Source organism: Myiozetetes cayanensis, unplaced genomic scaffold, assembly GCF_022539395.1.
Source record: "Myiozetetes cayanensis isolate MyiCay16 unplaced genomic scaffold, myiCay2020 scf15, whole genome shotgun sequence".
Lineage (NCBI taxonomy): Eukaryota > Metazoa > Chordata > Aves > Passeriformes > Tyrannidae > Myiozetetes > Myiozetetes cayanensis.
The window spans coordinates 9,009,690-9,029,469 of NW_026087159.1; the positions used below are offsets into that span (position 1 = coordinate 9,009,690).

The 19,780-nt window shown below is 37.8% G+C and overlaps 1 protein-coding gene across 5 annotated transcripts in view; it reads right to left on the bottom strand.

Annotated features, from left to right (window-relative positions):
• TENM1 (teneurin transmembrane protein 1) overlaps positions 1 to 19,780 on the bottom strand; it is a 303,243-nt gene that overhangs the window by 148,194 nt on the left and 135,269 nt on the right. For all 5 annotated transcript variants that reach the window (XM_050310928.1, XM_050310926.1, XM_050310927.1 and 2 more), the window contains one exon: positions 3,543 to 3,783. In XM_050310928.1, coding sequence (XP_050166885.1) covers positions 3,543 to 3,783 — 241 coding nt within the window. The remainder of the gene's footprint in view (positions 1 to 3,542; positions 3,784 to 19,780) is intronic.

Below are 19,780 nucleotides of genomic sequence, written 5' to 3' on the forward strand. Positions count from 1 at the left end.
AGTTATCTATGAAACCTGAAAAAACAATTATTTTAGTGGAATGGAAGGGAATAGGCAATAGGTTGCAAGTACTTTATTCTGGGGGAGAAGGAAAAAAATCAATTTATGTAAGAGCCCTATAACATTATCCTAAAAGAAAGAATCAATGTTTCCTGAGTTTTTATGCGTTGAGAGAGATCCTTGCAGTCTTTTTCTGGCAATACTTACAAATTATTTCTCAGTGCGACAATGAAATTACTTCATGTTCATAAGTAATTTTAATAATGAATATGTCATTTTCCCCAAAGAGTGTGTGCATGCACACAGGCAGAGCCTGCATTTGCATTACAGTGCTGAAGGTGCAGCACAGTCAGTCCCCAGCTTGAGCTGTTACACCTCCTACAGCTACAGCTCTTCTCCAATTTCTTCATCAACAGCTGTTCAACGACATGTCCTCTGAAGTTTTAAAGGTGTTCTTAAATTCTTATTTTTGTTTGGGTTGCTTATAATCAGAATAATTGCCAGAGTTGAACAGCCAGCCTTGGCAATGACATACAGATAAACTCTAACCTTGGCTTTGACAAAAGCTTGTGTGAACTTGGACAAGGAATTTCATCTTTCCAACTCAGTCTTGTCATTAAATAGTTGGGTTAGTAAGCTAGGTCCTGACAAAACTGTTTTGCTGATTAGTGCATGTAATACCTCTAGATGAAGAACAAAACAGAATTTGTGATTTGCCCTTTTCTGTAAAAATATAACCAAGTTTTACTCTCCAAAAAAATGTTCAAAACACATACCTCAGTATACATCTTTACTACAGCCCTTTGCGGTCTAATCTAGGGTCTCAAATTCTGATTAGGTAAGAATACATGTTTAATCAGAAAATTGCAAACTTTTTCAGAACTACAGAATTTTCTTTGACATAAATAAGACACATTGTCATTATGAGCAGACTCATAAACTTGCTTAATTTCTGGCTGTCCAGAGTAAACAGGTTTTACAGTCACAGTGATTAGTTCTAGGATATATTTTCCTGTCTGAAAATTCTCTAATATTTCATAGTAGTAGAGAAGACATCAAGCACATGTGCTGATTATGGATTAACAGGAGATACAGCTGGAAGAAAAGCTGAACATGTGCATTCCAATTTTTGCCTAGTTGTTACAGTAGGGAATACCTTTCTGTGTAAGTCTTCTTTTTGATTGAAAATGTTCCAAATTAAAAAAAAAATCTGCTTAGAAATACTATGTTTGTAGATATTAGGTAGATTTGGTACTATTAAAGATTTAGCACAGAAACAGGGCTGCCATTAACATGTTTCGTCTTATTTTGTAGGACTGTTTTTAACAGGTAGCTAAACATTAACAAAGAAAGAAAGCAAGAGAATCCAGATATTAGGCCAAAGTGTCTGTTCAATTCTAGCTGAATCATTCACTGTTAAAGGAAGGAAAAACAAGCTGCAAAGCCCTTCTTTTCTCTAAGGCTGTGTGTGTACTACAGACTTCTGGGAAGTGGTGATCACAAATGTTTTTTATTACAATGTTCCCCTGCTATAGCACTTGTCTGCACATAAACTGCAGACACATCTTGGCAAACAGACTCACAGATTCTCCTTTTGGATTATATAGCCTTTCAGCCAGCTTCGTAAGAGGCTGCAGGGAGTGACCAGAGGGGGCACGAAATCAGCTGAAATAACCACTGAAGGGTTGGAAAGTGGAAAATTCCCAGACTTAGTGAATGAATAATGTGTAGCCCAAAGGATGTTTTCCATTCTGAATTCCTAATCCAACACACAGCCCTTTATATAATTACAGATAGACCTATATATCTCTGTATCTGTATTTGAGAAGCTTCAAATTGGCAAAAAATAACAAGAAACCAGAATAATTAAACTGAACTCAAAAGAGAAACATATTGCAAAATGTTTTCCCCCAGTGAGTTCTGACAAGAATGCAGTGAACAGGAATGCAGAGAGGCTAAACAAGATCTACCTGGCTGTAAACGAAGAGAACCAAAAGGTACTTCAAGAGTACAGAACACCAAGGGATCAGCCTTCTTGCAGCAGAAGGGACTGATAGACATATAAACTTGTTACACGAGAAACGACAGAGATTCATCTTTACAAAGACTGTGTAAACAGACATTTCTACCTCTAGAAGGAGTAGCTGGACTAAAATGTTGTTTATGTTCTCTTTTGGAGAAAATTTTCCATCCTCCTTGATTTTTTTTGAGATTTGTCCTTAAGACAAATAGGGAAAGGGTTATTTCAGAATGAATTGGCGTATTCTTCAATCCCAACTTAACAGCAGAACTAAAACTTAACACTTCTGGTAGGAGCAGTTAAGTGTTTAAAGGTGGATATTAAAATTCAAGTTTTGTAATAAAATAAAAACAACCTTCTTATAGGAGAACAAAATTTATGTTTCAGTGATTAATTCTGATAACTGGACCTTGGACATATGTGTTTCAAAAAAAAAAACATTTCCATGCATAATACCCTTTATTATCTGAATCAAATTAGGTGGATGTTAGACATTCTCCTGTTTCAGCAAACTAAACTTTCACAGAGAGTCATGCACTTTACATGCTTTAAAATGCCAAAATCTAAAGGAAACCCTAGTTAATACTTCCTGGTGTTTTGCTCACAATGAAGAGGACTGAAGAAAATCAAAGTCTTGTTTTAAAAATCAGATAAGCAAACACACTGTAGTTGAAAGCTATAAAATTAGCTAATACTTATCAGGAAGAAACAAATAAACAAAAAGCTTATTATAGCAAAAAATTCAGAGGAGACTGTGCAGAACTTTGGGTACTGAAATACAGGTTGCCCGAATGCAGAATGTCTTTGTGATCAGTTCTTTTTCAGAGTAGATTATTTGTTCAAATTGTGAATGACCCTGAAGTTGAACCCTCCCTTTCCCAGCTCCCAAGAGTAAGGCTGCCATGCATGATACCTGCCTTGGGCTTGGGCCTATATCATTTCTCCATGACCAAATGATTATCAAATTGCATTCTTTATGTATAGATGCAATAAAGTATTTAAATATGCATTGAGGAAAATATTATTTTAGTATTATTTCCTACCTAATCCCCAGGAAAGCTATAGCCTGACTAAATCATCTCCAAAGGTCCCTTCCAATCCCAACAATTGTGTGACTCTGTGTGACTCCAGAAGTGCATTGATTAAACCAAGCCTCTATTTGCTGATTACAAAATGGTCCTGGGAGAACGTGGGAGGGCAAGACAGATGCACGAGCACAAATCCTGACCGCACAGAACCATAAAACACTCATGTAACCTACACACCTTAAAGAAATCAGTGTCTCCCAAAGCTTTGCAAGAAGTGCTTTTAAGAGTTTTAATGATCTAGATGAACCAAGCAAATAAGGCCTCTCATGGCTACTGAAATCAAAACACACTGCCGTGTCCTGAATGACCAACTTGTACTTGCCCATCACCATCTCGTGGCAGCGTCAGTCACCTCCTCATCTTTTTTTTTTTTTCTTTTCCCCTCCCCCTTTCCCACACTCGAGATACTCTGTGTGCCAAAGGTTGCTCTGTACCTGGTTTCCAGCGGGATGTTGCTGTTCAGGACCCAGCTGTTATGGAGGTGCACCGAATCTTGTGTGCTGGTGGGGGGAGTTGGGGCAGCAGGACTGGGCTGGCTGCGGGTGGTCATGGATCTTCTCTGCAGAGAGTCGGCCGTGGGAGGCGGTTTCCTGGCGCAGGTGCAGGCGTGAGGTGGCGGAGGTGGTGGTGGGAGGGGTCTGAAGGTAAACTGGTTATGGGGGCTACCTGGCATATCTGAAACAACAAGGAAAAAAGCACAGAAAACCCACAGAGGGTTATTATTTAAGAAGAAAGATGAAGACAGTGTTTGAATGTCATTTTTGCAGTGAGTGGTTGGTGTTCATCTTGATTATAGAAAACAAAAAAATAATGAAAGGAGACCAAAGTCTTAAACTGAAGGAGGAGAGATTTAGATGAGATATTAGGAAGAAATTTTTTATGGTAAGGATGCTAATGCACTGGCACAGATTGCTCAGGGAAGCTGTGGATTCTCCATTCATGGAAGAGTTCAAGGCCAGGTTGGATGGGGTCTGAGCAACCTGGTCTAGTGGAAGGTGTCCCTGCCCATGGCAGAGGGGTTGGATCCAGATGATCTTGAAGGTCCTTTCCAATCCAAACCATTCTATGATACCATAATTATTATTAGGAATAAAGCATTGTGCTTAATTATGTTGTTAACCCTGTTTTCTCTAAAGTAAGTTGCAACATGTGAAATAATTTAAAATATAACAGTCTACTAAACCAGAGACTACCAGATACAGACACACACCCTATGGTGCTGTAGTTCAACAAAAACAACAAACAACCCAAAAGAAACAAAAAAAATAAAAAGAAAAGAAAAGAAAAAGAAGAAGGTATAACATTTAATTTATTTGTCATAGGATTTTTGGGGGAGTAAGGTGAAGAACAAATAAATCAAGCTGACACTGAAATTGCAGCACAGATACAGGCTGATTTCATGAGGTACAGTTCTCATTTAACATCTGTGAAAGAAATAGACACAGCATAAAAATTAGTTTTGCACTTTGAGAGAGAAAATATTTGAGTAATTTCTACCACCTAACAAACATCTTCCATAAAACAAGGTTAACACACATTTCTGTGAGTCTGTTATTGCATTTATTAAATGGGAGCTGAGAAAAGGTCTCTGAAGCACTAATGACCCAGACAGCCAGAGAAAAGGTTCTAAGGCAGATGAGCTGGCCAGGAGCTCACAGCCACTGGGCCAGACTGAGGGGACACAAAGACAAATGTGGCAGGTACCCAAGGCCCTGTCACCTGCGCTGTCCCTGCCCTTTGGGACCCAGAGGGAGGTTGTGGCTGCACTGTCCTGCCCTGTGCTAATGCTGCCACTCAGCTGTTAAGGTGTCCTGAATCCTCATGCAAAGGACAATGCAGGACACAAAGACAGCGTAATTGTGCTTTGAAGGGACAATAAAATCTTGTTTTCTCTACTTCCCACAAGAGCCTCCAAAGCCTCTCATTACAGCAAGATACACAGCTGTGGAGAATTGAGGCAAGAAATTCCCTTGTAAAGGAACAATAACAAATATTTTGCAATGAAGATGGTTTTAAGAATTGCTGCTAGATTGAGGGAACTGTGAAATTATTAACCTGAAACTTCTCCAGCTACTTCACCTCAGTGTCTAAGGCAGATTTATTCCATTTCTGTCCTCACCCTCACTCTCCTTTTTACCTTAGCAGATGTCCAGTTAAATTTGCACAAATCCAGCTGGAGTGAAGCTCTGATGAACCTGCAAAAATTCCCTGCAAGGAACTGTTGTTGCCATCCGTTTACAACACATGCTTTCTTTAAATTATGACATGATGTGTCTTCAAGGTGAAAGATGAAAGTGTGTTCCCTCCTTTCGTGGAACGGCTTGTGGAGAAAAAGCACTTTTTTCTCTGTGACAGTCACAATTTACCCCAACTGAAGAAACAAGGTTGTTCAGTGCTCCACATAAGCTTTCGTATGCTGTGGTAAGCAAAGCTGTCACGGATTTGGCCTGGGCTTAATCCTTTTAATTTCATTGATCTTTTATCAAGGCAGCATTCTTACAGTTGCACTAAGGTTTATGTTGTAATATTAGTTTGCATATACCAGAAAAGCATTTCTAAGCATATTAGAAAACTGGAGACCTCAGTAAATTAAATCACTGGAGTCAACAGTCCAGGGCTCCAAAATAATCTGCTAAGGCACTTTCATATAATAATTAATCTCAGTAAATCCTGTATCCTGCTATTTTAGAATTCAAAGCTACCCAAATTTTGGACATAATATTTGATGTCCGGCATCCTCACGTATTTGATCAATGGCATTCCCTTACCTAAGGTATCAATCTTAAATCCACTCTACAGAAAATTTGTAGTTTTATTATACAACCTATAATTTGCATGACAAGACATTTTAATGGCTGAGCCACTATCCTGCTAGGAAAATGCTGATCTCTGCCAAGACACACAGTCAGATTCTACAAGGTACATCAAAAGCTACGCAGTAAACGATGAGCAGCCAAGGCAACCACTTCTCCAGGTAAATGGGAAGAAAACCGGTATAATTTATATGGCAACGCATCTTTTAGTTCCTTTTTTCCTTCTTTATGTGTCCTGTCCCGATCCTACCAATAGCACACAATTATCTCACAAAGAGTTTAGTTTTTTCCATGCAGCAGACTGGTTGTGCTTTGTGAACCATAAAGCCTTTCTGGTTGGTAGGGTGCCTTATACCTCCCAGTGTAATTTATCACAATGCATCAACACATCAGATTTCCTGGGGGATTCCTTTTTAATTATCACACTTGTCACCCTTTTGTCCAGCTACTGCCATCACAAAAAACCTCACATGGGATCCTGAGTATTTTGGTGATTAAAAAAAAGTCTTCTGCATCAGACCCTCATTTCAGTGAAGCACTGCAAACTCATTATGCTGAGAGTCAGCCTGAGTTTCCAATTAGTTTTTACAGACTTTCTACTTTGGCAAAGTTGCTTTTATTTTGTTTGAAACTAAGTCTATATCTCATTAACTTTATATCACAAAAAATGTTGCTTGGGAAATAAAGGAGCATTAAATCTAAATATTCACACTTACAATTCTTCAGGACTCTAAATAAACAGCAGAGTCTGTAAAATAACTTACTACAAAATCATTTAAACTCCTAAAAAGGGATATTACGCCAAATAATTTCTATAAAGCCAACAAGCTTACAAAATGTACACAATTGATATAGCAATTGGCTTAGCTAATGATATCCATAACAACTCGGTTTTATTTTTAATGGTTGCTAATAATGCTCAGATTTTATAATTCTTTTATATGAAACCACTTATTTATGATATGCAAATACAGTGTTGTTTTCAATGTTTCCATGACATGATAGAAATTTCCATTCATCTAAAAATGCAGCTATAAAACATGATTGCAGCTCAACCTTTACATTTACAATAATTTGTTTCAAATCAGATTTTTACCCGAGGAGCAACCAAGCCAGGAGTGATGCTCTTGCCCCTCATCATTTGCCTTCCCATCTGTTTAAAAAATTTCTAAATTCTTTCCCCTGAGGATTCATTATTTTTAATTAGTTCTCTCTTTTCAGAAGAGCACATCTAGAACTGGGATGCTTCCTTATCAGATCCATGCAACATTCTGCTGATCTATTGCATAATAGATCTGTACTTCTTTCCATCTCTCTCTTTTTTTTTTTTAAATTTTATTTTTATTTATTTTTTTATTTTTAGGGCTTTTGCTTTCATTCTTCAATAACAGTGTTACTTTGTTAAGCTCTTCTCTTTTGAGACACTTCCCAAAGTGAAGACACTGAACACAAGCTGCTCCGTGGCAGTTGTGTAAAGGAGCTTGGTACTCCACAGTTATGGAGCACAGACTTCAACAGCTCCTCTTCAGCTGCTGAGTTCTGCTACTACTGGTTTTTGTTTCAGGAGATGCAGTAATTCAGATCCTGGTTTTTTTACTAGGCCTCTGTTTTCTAGAAGACAATTCCCTGACTCTGCCATGGTGTGCCATTCTATTCCAAAGGTATCGGATGCACAGACTGATGGACAAGAGCAGCATTAACATAAACTCATCCTCCTTAGGGGTCAGGCTAAAATGCCATTATAATCATAAACAGGTAGCCAAATTGCTTTACAGACTGACAAAAATGAAATAAACAGCTTAATCAACTAGTTAGTACATGATTAAAAATTAGTTTTGAAAATTAGCCAAGCCTTGGCAGAACTATTTTCCTAACAGCTTTGAAATATACTTTACTATACTTTTTGGATCCATATAAAAGAAGAGGTAATTGAACTGTTTTATCATTTACTGACAAGATTACAATAGCCTGTATTGTTATTAAGTGAAGTATATCAGAGAGAATATACTAAAACTCAATGAACCATAAAAGGTTTGCATCTAACCTGTAGTGCTTTTGAGATATTTTAACTTTTTCAGTTCCTGAATTCATTATTTCCTGGTAAGTTTGGATTTTTTTTTTTTTAACTAGATGTAAAAAAAATACTCAGTTGAATATGAATTAGCTGGCAATCCATTATTTAATGAACAAAATTGCAACATATGTTCAGAGAGTTTATTTTAAAGTTCTGTGGGGATACTACTGCTCACTTACAAATCAGTCTGTGATTATTTTTCAAGCAGTCTTTGAATTACAGAATAGTTTGGGTTGGAAGAGACCTTGAAGATCATCTTGTTCCAAACCCCCTACTGTGGGCAAGAACACCTTCCACTACATCAGGTTGTTCAAAGACCCATCCAGCCTGGCCTTGAGCACTTCCAGGGGTGGGGCAGCCACAGCTTCTCTGGGCAACCTGTGCCAGGGCCTCCCCACCCTCACAGGGAGGAATTTCTTCCTAATATCTAATCTGTCAGTTTAAATCCGTCCCCCCTTGACTCATCACTCCATGCCCTTGTCAAAAGTCCCTCTTGAGCTCTCTTATAACCCCTTTAGGTAGTGGAAGGTACTTTAAGGTCTCCCTGGAGCCTTCTCTTCTCCAGCCTGAACAATCACAACTCTCTCAGCTTGTATTCACAGGAGAGATGAAGGAGCATAATTGGTATGTGGAAAAGAAGTGGAAAAGATTCAGTGCAGGGAAGACAGAGAATCTGAATGCTTAAGACTAGAGCTAATTAGCACAGAATAAAAACCCAGAATCATAGCATCAATTAGGTTGTAAAAGACCTCTGAGATCGACTGAGTCCAACCAGTGATGGAACACCACCATGTCAACCAAACCATGGCACCAAGTGCCTCGTCCAGTCTTTTCTTAAACACCTCCAGGGGTGGTGACTCCATCACCTCCTTTTGAAACAGCTCAACATTTAGTAGGCTCAGCTTTGAGAACTTAATCATATCACTAGGATATGAAAGTATCTTACTGGTACCTTTACTATCAATTTATCTTTAGATTATTGCTCTGCTGTATATGACTTCTTTTCTCATCCTTACCTCACAATTTCCAGAGACCAGTACTACTTCCCACCACAGTGTACTGATTCCTGCCCACAGTGCTTTGAGCTCACCCCTGCAGCAGCTAAGCAGGTTGGGATGGTCCAAAACAGACTGAGGGAGGGAAGGACATCGGGGATCATCAGTGGGCTCTGGGCCTTTTTTAAGTGTGCCCTCAAAAAGCCATGTATAGAATTTCATACCACACTGCCACTCCAAGAGCAGAATGAATTCTGTATATCAGTTTTTAGGCTGTGCTGAAAACACAGCACTTCATTTCCAAAGAAAGATTACCAGAGGTCTTATGCCATGTACTTTGAGTGGTGTCAATGAGCATAAAACACAGCTGGATTTACATTATAATAATGCAATGATGTCAAAGAAATGATGTATAATACTTAAACACGCAGTCCAATGTGTTCATATGGATTCAATTAAATGTTTCCTTTATGTTCTCAGTATCACATATGTTCAATTCCCTTGAATATCTTACAATTACGCACATACACGATAACAGCTTCTCACTCATGATCTGTGGATCATTTCAACAAAAAGAGAGTTGGCAAAATAAGAATTCTAACAATTTCCTACTGCTTACAGAAACTTATTTCTCCTTCAGCATTTCCAAATTTAGTCACATATAGAGATGAAATATGATGCAGTTCAACTCTTTTAAAAACACATGCACATTGAATGTGGTATGGTCTTACTGCGTAAGGAAAAAAATCTATTCTGCATAGAAGCTATGTGGACAGTAATGACTGCTTATGATGGCAGCATCTCTTTTTCTGTTTTTACACTGAAAGTTGTAATTTGTCCTGTAAGACCTCATTCTAGGAAACTTTATAAAAACATAATTACCCAGTTTTGAACACCAGAGCAAAAAGGAATAATGGGAGCATCACCAGCAAGTCTCTCTTTAAAAATACTGTTGCCTTTATGGAAGTGAATGTTTTGCTGCTTTAATTTTGCTTAATACAATCTCTTGTCATATAGGGTTAAACTCAGCTAAAATTCCTTCTGGAGTCTGTATTTATTCAGGCAGATTTAGATGAGCCTGGGATTTTCCCATTATTTTAATTTAAAGTTTTGGTCCATTTCCAACAACAAATGCTGTACTACTTGTCTACTAGAAAATCTTCACAAATCAAATAGTATAAGTGGACACTATTACCTGCATATGATGTTAAGTATAAATGCCTTAAAACCCTTAGCAACAATGAGTGAAAGGAATTTTCATTATCAGGGCTCCTGTATTTGCCAGTAATTTGCCATTCTTGTTGCATATCAGATGGTAACATTACTGGGCTCCATTTCTGGTAAAACTTCAATTAGTGGTATGATAAAAGTGAAAAAAAAAAAAAACCAAAAAACCAAACCCAAACTAGATATCTTAGTGTTTTGGAAAATAAATTTGAAGTGTCTCAAAAGAGTCTCAGTAAACAACTATTTCTTGACTCAGCTGCAGAAAGATGAGAATTTTTGGAAAAGAATGGAGGTTAGAACTAATTGGAGGAGAAAAGGCAGATCCCTTGGGAACTGTCACATGGCCACCTTTTCCAACTTTGTGGATTGGATGCATTTAATAATATTCTAAAAAATTCTGGCATAATAATATTTCAAAATTTCTGGCATCTCATCTTTCTACCGTATGCTTAACTTGTCAGTTTTACTTTGTACAATTCTTGAAATAAGACTGATATGCTCTTTTTGTAAGGTGTGCGTGTAGGAGTGTTTTTGGTTTTTCTGATGATAGAAGTGTTAATATACTCAAACCAAAAGAAGGGCTTGTGGGCCCAAAGCTAACTCTTTTTTTTTTCTGCAGCTGTATTGGCTGGTGCAATGAAAGACATTACCTTTCCTGACAAACTTTGCCTCACTTTAGAGGCACTTATATGTGTAGAGCATTACAGCTACAACAGCACTACTCCTCCTTAATTAACTCCATCACTCAGTGTTTTAACTTGGGAGCCTGATTGCTGAAGTAGAATAATTTTGGTCATAAACACTGCACTGACTCTCTCTGCGCTGCAGTTTCTAACCAGAAACGAGTTTCAGGTTCTAAGGCTGTGTACTGTGGATGAGATGCAGGGTTTAAATGTTATCATGCAGAAGCACCTGACAATATAAACACGCCGATGTGTGTTCACATAAAATAAACCTTGCCAGAGGGGAGTGAAGAGCAAGAGCTCCTGAGGTGCTCTTATTCTACTGAACTGCCTGAATTATACCTTTGTTCTACGGTACTTCCTCACATAGCTGTTAAATACTAATGTGTTCCATGCATAATATTTATGTGAAAAACATACCATTTATGTGAAATGCTCACATTTATGTCAATTAATATGAAAAATTTGCAATGAAACTGTCCTACTCAGTCCCTTCCCTCTCCTTCGTTGCAGGTGGCACATCCGTCAGGTTCTCTCTAATACCCATCCAGTTGAGACAGGGCCCTCTGAAACCACTACAGTGCCAACACAAGACAGGCTTCTTGGTGGCTGAATCACACAGGTCAAGGACAAAACGGGAAGGGAGAAGAAAAGCAGCACTCCAGTTCTGATGGAGACTGAGGGAACAGCCTAAACAACCAGCTGAGGCTTCCAGTGGTTTGTTTAGCAGATCAAGCAGCTGCTGGTACAATTAACATCCCACGGCATTCAAAGGACAGAGTGAAGTTTGACAGCTCCCAGGCAGCTTAAAGGCGATATTTTCAGGAGAATGCGTAATTCCTGCCATTACTTAAAAGTGGTGGGTTCAGTCAATACCATGAGTTGTAACTTCTATCAGTGGGAACTCACAGGGGACAGTACAATCACTATTCTAAAACTCTGAACAAAGCGGGAGAGATTACAGCTTACACAGTAAGCCCATCATCTAGGTTTGCAAAAGCCAGGCACTTACAAGTAGCCTGGCAGCAAATTTTGATGACCTTAGAGGTGAACAGATTTTGATTAAAGAGCAGTTTATGATTGGTAAAATAGGTTGCAAGCAGTCATGGCTGTAAAAATTAATGTTTCCGCAGTTATTGATGGTTTTTGGAGGTGATAAATATTCAAGTTTTGGCCCTTGTGTTATTAAATTCATTAGCTGTGAGGGCTTTCTGAAAGGGACCTATGGGTAATGGAATTAGCAACTATAAATCATACTGAAATACACTGTGTATTTAGCCCAGTAGGTCAGTGGAAATATCATGAATATGGACATATTAAACCACCTTGTCACCACCCTGCTTGCCTCTTACCTGCTTCCTCTGTGTTCTTGTTATTTGGCAACATTTTCAGGAAAAAAAGACTGCTTGAGGCCATGCTCTGTTACAGACCCAAATAACATAAAGCCCTGCAGTATTTGAGTTCAGTGCACTGGGAGGGCTGAGGTGAAGACTCTTCCCTTTTAGTGCTTGTCTTCTCTAGGATGGGGACAGTGACATAAGTCCGACCAGTTGACTGAAGTACAGAATCCTGTTCAACTTAAAGCTCAGCCATGAGAGAGACCAGTTTGCTGATTCCTATTTTTAATAAATACAACTATTCTGGGGCTCTACAGAAATATATGACAAGCCCTAAATCATGGTTAAACCTGCCAGTTACATCAGGACCCAAACTCAAGCCCTGAAGAGCCCTGAAATTACTGGGGGCAAGATCACAAGCATATCTTCTATCTATTTTGACTCAGACAAATCTAGTGCTTTGTTGGCAGCACTGCAAACTTAGAATAAGTTTACTTTACGGTAAAAGTACCTGAACTTTCTCAGTTCAAGGATGAATCATACTCCAGTTTCTCCCACCTGGATATATAAAAGCTTTGCTCAGGACACCTAACTCTCTGCACTCTGGATTATCCTGTCAAAACCAGACATCCAGAATGTCTCCTGACATTATTTCGCAAAGCATAATTGAAAAGATCCATTTTTATGATCAATACCATTCTACAGACGCAGAGGCTCGAAGCTCTTCTGGATCATTCGGGAATTGACTCTACCCCCATCTTCTCGCTTCATTTTTAAGAGAAGTCTTTTAGAAAGCTACTAATGAGGGAACATCACGAGCAATATGGACTATTTTCTATGCTCATAGTATTCTGAAGAACATGGTTTTAGCTTATAGAGAAAAATGAAGGTCTCTTTGATTCAATAAAACTGCACTCTATATGTTTTTATTATGGATTTCCCCTTGACATGAAATTGCTTGATACAAACATATTTACATATATTTTCGGTGACTGTTATATAATTATAGGGAGCATAAAAAAAATTCATTTATCTCGGGTTATATAATAACCTCTGGAGGGGGAGAAAAAGCTGTCAAACGTACCCATAATATGTAAACATTTTAACTGTGGCTCCATATGCATATCTACCTCAAATTCGTCAAAATAATGCTAACGTAGTAGTGTTTTCTAAATAAATACCAAGATGTATTTTTCTTGACAGAAGACTTTGCAACTAGACTTTGTGTAACACTGTAGCCAGTTAAATAGACTGTGATATCTGTAACAATGAGGCATTAAAGCCCTAGGTAGGGCTCAAAGTCAGCTGGAGGATAGAGAGGAGCACCACACGTGGCCATCAGTGAAATTAGCTAAAAAAATATTTTAAGCCATATCATGGCACTGGGGATTTTAAAGTAGGTTTGGGCATTTTATAGAATAGTTTACTTCTAGACTATTTCCCCCCCTTCCTGGGGAAGAGGGGTAGCGGTGCAGTGACGGATCAGAGCAGTGCTGGGGCAGTTTGGGTGGCTTTGCTCTACAGGAGTAGAAAAGGAGAAGACAGTTCACTCAAAGTGAGCTGTTCAGCACAAGTATCCCCTGACCTACAAAGTTCAACCAGAATTCACTGGGTTGCATCTGGTTATAAATCTGTATCCCCTGTACTGGCTCTGTAGAAATGACTTCTGCTGTATTCTCTGAGATTTAATTTTAAAGCAATTCTTCTTTCTCTGTAGACTGAATGGGGTAGCAGAGTTGTTTGTTGCTACAATTTCCTGCTAGTCATATTGGATAATGAATGAGCAAAATCTTTATACAAAACCTTGCTTCCAACAAATAAAATGAATGGCCTTAGGTGAAACCTATAATGCTTTTATCTGGCTCTTTCTGAACGGCTGTATATACATTCAAACTTGTTATGTGAATTAGGAATATGATCACTTACTCTTCCTCAGCCAAGAAGAAAGTTCCACTTCATTTTAGTGGAGGTTAGCTTTAACTACAGTTGATGAATTGACAAACAGCAAGCACGTGTGCTCAGTACTGGTCAAGAAATATCACTTTTAAAACATTTAAAAAAAAATAAAAATCAAGGTACATGTTTCCCATTCTATCCTCCCCTCTCCTCAGAGCAGTCTGACCTATAAACCAATTTGCAATTAAAACATAAATTACTGCAGGACAGATTTTTCTCAGCAACCTTACTAGTTCCCTATTGGTCAGGGTAGAGAGCTCACAGGAAACCAGACTGTTTCCTTCAGCTTCACTTACATTCTACTTCACAAACTTCAGTTGACAAATTTCTTTAAGAAAAGCTCCTTAAGACAAGGAGACAAAGCCACATGTTGTCCTTTTGAACTTTTGCTTTGAAAACAAATTTTAAATTAAAGAATAATTTCAAATTATCACACAGAGAGCTACTGTTTTAAAAAGGGAAACTTTTTTTTTTGAAAAAGCAAAACGGTAACCTTAGCTGTAGGATAGTTAGTGTTAATTTTGTCTTCGTAACCTTTAAAATTACATGGTACTATTTAAGGAGGCTGCATGTAATTGTCAAATAGCATAAGGAATTGTCACTCACCAAATGATTTCACATGGTATCTAAATTACACTATATTAGTTAAAGGATATACCTCAGTGTAGAATTAGCTGAACAACTCCTCCTGCCCTTTTATCCCTAGACACGGTTAACAAGTTCCTGTCCCTCGCAACTTAATGCACAAAGAAAACAAATACTTCTACAAAAAGATCTATTCCTGCATTGATGTTTGCTAACATTTTGTTTAGGAATGTTGACACTTCTCCTATAGAACTGAGCTGGCTGGGAGGAAAGACAATGGTACATGTGTTACTGATGGTAAACAGCAAATCGATTATTTTTCAAAGAAAAGCCAAACTCCTGTAGGGAAAGACAAAATACCAACACAGGAACAGGTAATGTAATGCCTGAAAATGAACATAACACAAGGCACAAACCCACAGCTTCCAAATCAGTCTCTCTAATGCGTATTTAGGCCTTTAAAAACAAACGAGTAGACTTTCTGAAATACTAATATGCTTCTACCTCTCCACTAAAGGGTTGATTCCACAGAACTGTTTAGCACTTTTAACTCCCCTCTGGTGTCTGTTGTTGGAAGCCCTGCACCCTTAACCACCTCTGCAGTTCTGAGCAGAGCATCTATCAAGTGCCAACAGGGCCCCTGCTGCAGACACAGAGCCAGCTGGTTAACTTCATGCTGGAAAGTTCAACAAGCTTCTCCTGCTAGTCTTGCTCAACTTGGAAGAGGAATCCAGTGTAATTCAAAATTAACAAAGATTACATTATTTTACAGCATTGACAGGCTATAAAAGTTCTTTGTGGCCGTATCCTCAGTTCACCTCACAACACATTTTTTTGTGTTTCACTCAAAGCTTATCTATACGCAGTTATTTAAACTCATTGTAAATAAGACACACATTTTTGAATATTACTAGAAATTACGTTCATAAAATACTGAATAAAACCTTCAAAACAAATGCATAAAGAAGTATCAAGGGAAACATACTTTTTCATATGAATCTAACCAACAAAGTATTTTAATGAGCGCACATCTATTAAGAGAATTCTCAGGATACTGTAATTATTATTCATTTTCTAGAATTGTTTCACCATGAAGCTTTATGCTACTATGGGGACTTTAATGTTTATGTTTTGTGACGGCTGCGTTGACTATTAAAAAGCAATTTGGCTGACATTTTAAGTCTTTTGTTGCCAGTTTTAATTGGATTGTTCACCAAGCATCAACTCCCCCGTTAACTGCAAAAATTACAGGCCGACGTCAGTTTATAGTAATGACTGTTTAATGATTTTATCCTGTCAGTATGCCAGCTTCATACGGATGCATGCATGATTAGTTTCATATCAAGATCTGTAATTAAATAATTGAAACCTCAACAAAAGACAACATCAAACAGGAAGATATCCTTAATAAAGACTCAAAGATTTATCAAGACACTAATTAAAAAAAAATCCAAAAAAACCCCACCCAAACCCAATCATGTTTTGAGTTCAATCAGTGCAAGAGTTGGTGCTAAGGAAAAAAGTCCTATCTCTTTTTCCTACAGAAGTTTTCTTTGCATCTAAATGATGCAAAGTTTGAGAGATCACTGCAGTGAGTACTTTCTAACCGTTCTGAAAAATGACTCCAAATTATTCAGAACTCATTATTAGCTATTTTTGTTTGCTTTCCAGACTAGGTGCAGTTGCTTTAATAATAGTAATTACAAGATATAAAAATAATTACACCCCAACTGAAACTTACAGTACTTACTATCAAAGAAAAACAAGCCCACTACCTTCTCGGGAATTCAGGTTCTTGAAAGAAAACAGATTATTAGTCTTTGTTCAGCTCTGAATCCTATGCCAAACTCCTACATAGTTCAGAATTTCAAATGAAGAAAAAATGACTTTCAGAAGATAACTCTTTGAAAGCGTGAAACATCCATGAAAATAAAGCCAGAACAAAGACTCACAAAGCAGGGCCAGCACTACAAAGGCAGTAAGTGCCTCCTCATGCGGCTCAAACAGAGTCCAAGAAGCTGGGGGCTTCTTGGAGAATTTCACACCTCATGGTTTGACCATCCCACAGGGGTGGAAACTTTTCTGTAGGCAGTTTAACACTTGAATTTTGAAAAGAACTTCGTATTTCACACATTTGGACACTTAGGGAATCCAGGGAAAAAAATTACTGACGAAGGGCTTTTACCGAATTGATAACAGCAATGCACATCTGCAGCATTATTAAAATTTGGGGTAGGGTGTGTCTGTAAATTGGGCTGGTGTATTTATAGATTCCCATTAAACTTAGACCTCAAAGGTCAAATATCAGACTTTATTGCCTCACCCATTCAGTAAGTATTCAGGCAAATTTCAGCAATTTACAGCAGCTTTGAAGAACTTGTGCTCATCTGTTTTCAGGCTTGACTTTTATAGACTATAGTCACCTACTAGAAAATATTAACCTACTGGAAAGTCAATAGATTTTTAAGGTTGCTTCATTTTTATGTACAAAAAGCTGTATTCCTTGCAGAATCATTCATTTTCCTTTTATTGCCAGGATGATGGCTTAAAACCTGCTCTGATCAAACTTCTGAGCAGATGGCTTTATTTGAAAGATTTAGGGGTAAATTTAGGGCCCATCTATTTTCCCAGTTACAACAACATGATATAGGATTAACTCCATTGATTTCAATTATGTTATTCTGTCTTGGTTTGCTAGATGTAACCACAGAAGCGAACAGTCCAACTTTGATAGGGCATATCTATTTTTGATATATTTGGAAACAGAAAATTTGTCACTTCAAAGTAGCAGCTGTGGAACACCATATGATTCTGTTCCAGGAACAGGGTTATTGTATTTGTGATTTAGAAAGGAATGAAACACTGAACCAGTAAAATACAGGTTAGCACAAACTTACTTCAATTCGTCTAATAAGAAGGTCCAGCAGAGGTATGTGAGTGGACCATACATCAGCAGATGAAAATTCAGATCAGCAAATGCAAGGTACCTCAGATTGATTGCTAAGGTCTAAATTAACTCCAAGTCCTCAGAAAATGGCCCTGGGTATGTCTGTAAACAGCTCAATAAAAATTTCTTTTCTATGTACAGCTTTAGTAACAGCAAGGAAAATAAAGCAAACTGGACAGAAAGTAAAGAGGCAAATAGTGTTAAATCATCACATACACAACCTGTGGAATACTGTGTTCCATTCCTGACACTTGTTCTTCAGAACAATTTGGTAAAAATAGAAGGTATTTTACAAACAGATGACTAGATTAATGATGTGGAAAAAACAGTGTGAGGAGACACTGTGAACAGATTATGTAGTCTAAAGAAAAGCAAGATGTAAATGATAGGGAAACATCATCATTAAGTCAGTAGGTATGCAACTATTTACCCTCATAATAAAAGTACAGTGGATCACTAAATGAAACTGCTATGAGATGAATTTAAAACTGACAAAAGGGAATAGTCTGGAGTGTTTGGTTTTGTTTGTTTTTAACAACAGATTTAGTCTAGAAACTTGTTGATACAAACTGTCATTAAGATGAGAAGGTTGCAAATATTTACGTATAAAATTTTTTGTAGGTAATTATTCATTCACACAGTAGGCAGGCAGCATACACACAAATCTCAGTGTATCTAAGTATAAACCCTAATATAAAAAGGAAGTATTTTTAGGCATGTAAGTATATCATATACATGCATATATTTTGCATAAACACAAAAGTCTTCACTGGATTTCTACACAGAGGAAAGAACAGAAGTTAGGTTGAGATTTCCTTAGTTTATTCACAAAACTAAGTTTTTATAATCTTGAAGGATTTCACTTGAGAACATTATTAGAACAGCACAAAGCAAAACATCATTCACTGATCACTTCCTGCTCCAGCCAGAGAACATCAACCAAATTCTGATCATTGGTGAATTTACTCCTACGTGATCAGGTCATCCCTGGTTTAGCCAGAAGACATTTGGGGAAAATAAGAGGAGCATGTCATTTGCTCAGCCAATCAGTGAAACGAGTTTCAGGAAGAATGGATCTGCCTTGAAGTTATGTACCACCAATAATGCAAAAGCTAAAAGCTAAAGATGAAATATTTCATTTGCAGATCTTGGAGTGAGCTAGGTATTGACACTTAAACAGCAATTTGAAACTCAACATACGTAAGGAACCCATGAAACCACTTTTATATGATTTGTTGTCCAGAACATGGTAATTCAAGACTACTTCTGATCCTCATCCTGATGTTTAAATCCTGGTTTTCATGCTTACTTGCACTCTTTTGAAATACATGACTCTTACCAAATGCTGATAAAAGTTTCATACAGATTTTGTGAGCAATACAAATGGGACTCCTGTACTTCAATCTGAATGATGCAATAACCATGTAACAAAGCACGCTCTGCAAAACTCATCCTCCAGCACTGAGCAACAGAATAACCAAGGAAACTGGGATAGCACAACTAGTTCTGTTCCTATCTTTGCACTGTGCTTTATCCACCTGCCTGCCTTTATTAGAGAGTATGCAGACAATGCAAACAATATCACGTGGAATAGCCACCTTTCACTAAAGAGGATGGACAAAACTGGTGAAGATCAGCAGGCATTTTCAGCTCATACAATTTCAAAATGACCTTTTAGAAGTAATTACTAGAGCTGAGTTGCAGCATTCGGCTGCAGTCGAAATCTTCAGAATTTCACACACAAAGTAGAAACTGTGAAGGAAAAAGGCATTGTACACATCAAAAAGGGGAGGGCTGCTCAGACACAGCTCTCCTTCTCCTCCAGTTTGTCTTTTACAATCTGATATTGAAGAAAAAAAGCAGTACACCACATATCTATCAAAATACTGCACACCCTATTGTAGAAAAAAATAAATGTCTGAAAAACATTCGAGTAAATGTGTCAATGCATTGGTTCCAACTGAAAAAGGAAGAACTACTAAAACCAACTGTTCATAGTCCAAAGTCAGAGGAAAATTTTGCCTAATACAGGAGGGAACATCAGATGGCTGCAGA